This window comes from Antennarius striatus, chromosome 16 (genome assembly GCF_040054535.1).
Source record: "Antennarius striatus isolate MH-2024 chromosome 16, ASM4005453v1, whole genome shotgun sequence".
In the NCBI taxonomy this organism is placed as follows: domain Eukaryota; kingdom Metazoa; phylum Chordata; class Actinopteri; order Lophiiformes; family Antennariidae; genus Antennarius; species Antennarius striatus.
Window position 1 is genome coordinate 13,242,747 of NC_090791.1, and position 5,149 is coordinate 13,247,895.

The 5,149-nt window shown below is 41.1% G+C and overlaps 1 protein-coding gene across 1 annotated transcript; it reads left to right on the forward strand.

Moving 5' to 3' along the window:
- The first annotated feature begins 490 nt into the window (after positions 1-490).
- On the forward strand, positions 491-4,568 carry LOC137609587 (transcription factor Sox-9-A-like). Its single transcript, XM_068336703.1, has 3 exons — positions 491-1,407; positions 1,786-2,033; positions 2,401-4,568. Exons 1-3 carry the CDS (start codon positions 980-982, stop codon positions 3,156-3,158), a joined length of 1,434 nt encoding a protein of 477 aa, XP_068192804.1. The 5' UTR covers positions 491-979; the 3' UTR covers positions 3,159-4,568.
- The last annotated feature ends 581 nt before the right edge of the window (positions 4,569-5,149 follow it).

The window sequence follows — 5,149 nt, forward strand, 5'->3', positions numbered from 1 at the left end:
AACAACCCTCTTGCAATCAATTGAAGTGTATTCAAACAGCTGATTATTTTCCTCTTGAAAGTAACTTTAGATGAATGACAAACTTGATTATTACTACAACATGTAAGTCTTCTAAGGTGAGGATAAAATGGATTCATATGGAAAGATAAGAATTGTTTTTTAAAAAAAAGAGTGCATATATTTGCGATTATACTGTTCTTAGAGTAAACTAATTGTGTGTGTGTGTGTGTGTGTGTGTGTGTGTGTGTGTGTGTATGTGTATATATATATATATATATATATATATATATATATATATATATATATGTATATATATATATATAATTAGTTTACTCTAAGTACAGTATGATCGTTAATATATAATGTTCAAATGGCAAAGGCTGTATTATTGTACCATTTTGTACTTAGTATTAATGAAAGTGGCCCAACTTTGATTATTTTCCTCAGACGGTGTACTTTTTAACTTTTGGTACAACTTTTTTTTTTTTTTTAAAAAGCACCTTTCCCGATCTGAATTAGGGCTTTACTCCTGCTGACTGTTCTTCAGAGTCATGTTACATCTCCGCCCCCCCAAAGTTTCCCCCAATCATTTCCTCGCCGTCAAACATAAATCCAGCCATCTCCGCCTGCGCTTGTAGACTCTTCAGCAAACCTCTAAAAGAAGGTGCGCAAGCCGCAGTTGCCTCTAAAATTACACTTTCGCAGTCGTACGTTAGAAAGGATAGACTCATTTGCAGTCCGCATTCCCTTCTGCGAACTTGTGAAAAGAAACGGAGTGTCCAAAACTTTTTTTTTTTTAATTATTTTTTTTCTTGTGTGTGTTTTTTTTTCTAAAGGATTCAAGTTTGCACGTCAAACTGCGTGCCCTCACAGGCTGTCACTGCAGTCTTCGGGCACAGCGCGTGGATTTAGAAAAAAAAAAGAAAAGAAAGGATTTTCTCCGTTTTCACTGCGAAAAGCTCTTCGGTCATTTTTTCGCATGAATCTCCTCGACCCTTACCTGAAGATGACAGAAGAACAGGAGAAGTGTCAGTCTGACGCTCCCAGCCCCAGCATGTCTGAGGACTCCGCTGGCTCGCCATGCCCCTCCGGGTCCGGTTCGGACACTGAGAACACCCGACCGTCAGACAACCACCTTCTTCTGGGCCCAGACTACAAGAAGGAGGGGGAAGAAGACAAATTCCCCGTGTGTATCAGAGATGCGGTGTCCCAGGTGTTGAAGGGCTACGACTGGACGCTGGTGCCCATGCCGGTGCGCGTCAACGGCTCAAGTAAAAATAAACCTCATGTAAAAAGACCCATGAACGCGTTTATGGTCTGGGCTCAAGCTGCAAGGAGGAAACTTGCCGATCAATACCCGCATCTGCACAACGCGGAACTCAGCAAAACTTTGGGCAAACTTTGGAGGTAGGTTCGACTTCCATTTCCAGTCTCTTACCACGCGTATTTACGCGCCGCTGTGCGCACCGGACAATGTTTTTCCACAATGCACCACCTGCCTACTGTTTCAAGTAGAGTTTTGCAGTCTGGGCATTTAAAAATGAGATTTATTTCATCGCATTAATGTTTCTTCATGTATGTATTTCCTTATAAATTTATTTCCCCATGATCGCGCGCAAAGAAAACCGACAACACGCCTACTTGGCCGTTTTGGCTCATTACTGATCGAGTCAATCAATGCAGAAATTCATACATTTACTGTTGATCGCATGTCCATTAAAAGTATCTTGTGTTTATTTAGTGTTACATGCATTTTAATGTAGATTTTCCACTCTCCGATTTTAGATTACTCAATGAGGTAGAGAAGCGTCCGTTTGTGGAAGAAGCTGAGCGCTTGAGAGTACAGCACAAGAAAGACCACCCCGACTACAAGTATCAGCCCAGACGGAGAAAGTCTGTCAAGAACGGGCAAAACGATCCAGAGGACGGCGAGCAAACGCATATCTCCCCTAATGCGATCTTCAAGGCGCTGCAGCAGGCCGATTCTCCAGCATCCAGTCTGGGCGAGGTGCATTCTCCAGGAGAGCATTCAAGTAAGAAAAGAGCTTAAAAAAAGAAAAAAGAAAAACAAAAATTAAATAGATAAATTATAAAGAAAAAAAAGTAGTTTCTATTAACTTTTTTTTTTTAATGCCGCAATTTGGTAAAAATTTGTTCAAATCAAATCTTAAGAACCTTCAGGGCCTGGGGCAGACACGTGTTAATGATTTGTGGGTTTTACAAGTCATTGAGCAAATACACCTGTCAGGATAATGGCAGTAAAATCTTTTTACTGAAGTAATTTGCATTTACATGTCTGTCATGCAGGAAGTGTCTTCTTTAAATGCATCATTTGATAACGTAGAATGAGATTTTAAACTGTGAGAACATCCCCTAACCCAACAACTTTCCTCTAACCAGGTCAGTCCCAGGGCCCACCAACACCTCCAACCACCCCCAAGACTGATCTGCCCTCTAGCAAAGCAGACCTGAAGCGTGAGGGCCGCTCAATGCAGGAGGGCACCAGTCGCCAGCTCAATATCGACTTTGGAGCTGTGGACATTGGCGAGCTTAGCAGTGAGGTTATCTCCAACATGGGGAGCTTCGACGTTGACGAGTTTGATCAATACCTGCCACCTCACAGCCATGCTGGGGTGAATGGAGCAGCACAGGCTGGCTACACCGGCAGCTATGGCATTAACGGTTCCTCAGTTGGCCAAGCAGCCAGTGTTGGGGCCCATGCTTGGATGGCCAAGCAGCAGCAGCACTCTTTGACCACCTTGGGTGGAGGAGGAGAGCAGGGCCAGCCGGGTCAACAAAGAACCACCCAGATCAAGACAGAGCAGCTGAGCCCGAGCCACTACAGTGAGCAGCAGGGCTCCCCTCAGCATGTCACATATGGGTCCTTCAACTTGCAGCACTACAGCACCTCTTCTTACCCCTCCATCACAAGAGCACAATATGACTATTCAGATCACCAGAATGGTGCCAACTCTTATTACAGCCATGCGGCTGGCCAAGGCTCGGGCTTGTATTCCACCTTCAGCTACATGAGCCCCAGCCAGAGGCCGATTTACACCCCAATTGCCGACAATGCCGGAGTGCCCTCTGTACCCCAGACTCACAGCCCACAGCACTGGGAGCAGCAGCCCATTTACACACAGCTCTCAAGGCCATGAGGAGGCGGCCACAGCACTGACTGTACAGCACCCACCACATGAACTGACTTCTCTGCCAGGGCGCCTTTGTGCCGCCACGCCACACATCATTCATCGCCAACAGAGAAACATGACAATGCCTTTTTATAGTACTGAAAATATATCTTGATTGGCTCACAACAGTGCCTTTTATATTGGTTGGAATTGTGATTATATTTTTTTAGATTAAAAAAGTTAAATCCTCTGTGAGGACATATTGCTTATAAATATTTTAGTATGTACTGTGTATGTGTTCTGCTCTTGTCATCTTCATTATAATCAGTGTCATCATCATCATCAGAATCATGATTTGAAGGTATAAGACATGTAATGGAGTAGGAATGCCCGGTAAAAACACCATCAGAGGCCTTACTTCTCATTAATGTATTTTTTTGTACAGAAGTAAGAGACATCTCTTTACTGACATTGCCATCTTATTATAGCATAATTCTGTTTTGAGTTTTTTTTATTGTACATATTTTATTGTAATTCCCATGAAATACAAGAATTGAGCAATGCAGGTTTAAAATAGATTTGAATTTTTGGACATTAATTAGTCAATTATTCTACTTTATATTTGTTGCTTTAGCTCAAATTATTGTGTTACAAATGCTATAGCAGGTGCCATGTAATTCTAATAGTGGCCTTACTATGTTGGTAGATGTAACTGTGCAATGCTTGCTTATATCTGGGTTCTGCCTTGATACCATTGGTGCCTCTGGAGCCACAGCAGGGAGGCTCTTTCTATTGGCATTGCGGTGTCGAAACCACAGCATAATTCTGACTTCCTGCTCGAGGAGATAGAGGAAGTGACCTTTGACCTGACTCTCCTCTGCAACCAGCAGGTCTGAGTCTGACACGAATCAGTCTCGTTCTTTTTCCTAACCTTTTTCTTAATTTATTCTTTAGCATTAATTTTATTTGAAAATAACTATTTGCAATTATCTTTTTAATTCAGCAGCAGCTATCTGGGATGAAAAGTTTTCAGTGGAATAGTTTGCTGTTGTGTGTGGTACAAATTTGTTTATTTATCATTTGTAAATGTTTCCGTATAAAGTTTCTGTTATTCATGAACTAGTTATGTGGAGATTACTTATAAATATGTGATGAGTTTTTCTCTAAAAAAAAAAAATTGGAAGTTTTCTTTTTTATCATGCTAACAAAAAAAGAATTAATAAATATGGACGCTGTGCCTGTTTTTCTAAAGAATGTGCTGGAATCAACAGGATACTTTCTGACTTTGAAAAATGTTGTGTTCCTCATTTTATATTATCATTAGTTCTCATGTCATCATCCTCTTAATGCAGTTTCCATAGGTAAATATGGCATTGTCTTAAAAGCTTATCTTTTGTATTATATTGTTTGCAATAAAAACAAACACTGAGAAATCTGCTATTGTCTCGAACTGTTAATAATAATCATGCTTCCACCTGTCTCCACTTGGATTTGTCTATTATTCCTCAAAAATGAGTGAGATTTTTATAATATATTAATAATCTCATCTAAATTCAAGTTTAATTTACCGAGTTTGAATCACTTAACATCAATTTCGCTAAATAACTGCAGAAGCTATTAATCAGTGCCTATTTGATGGCTACCCCCATCACCAGGTTGGTACATCTTATGTGGGAACAGAATTTGTTGTATCAACGTTGTTCTGGCTACTGGGAACAGTGGTTTGGCTCCTGGCTTCTCAGACCATGCGGTCACAGGTCCATTCTTACCACGGCCCGTTGAGAAGACATACGTCCTCACCCCTCCCCCTGCCTGTATACACCAGACCTTAAAGAAACAAACTAAACATTGAATATTGTTTATTCATTTCTGGCTGAGAAATATAGGAATAGAGCTGACTTTAATAAATCAGTGACAGTGTAAACACAATCAGGTACTATGGCTTTGTGTTGAAATCTCAGCCACATTCACAGATGACGTCTCTTTCCTCACATCAACTGGACGGAGTGTAACTCTGC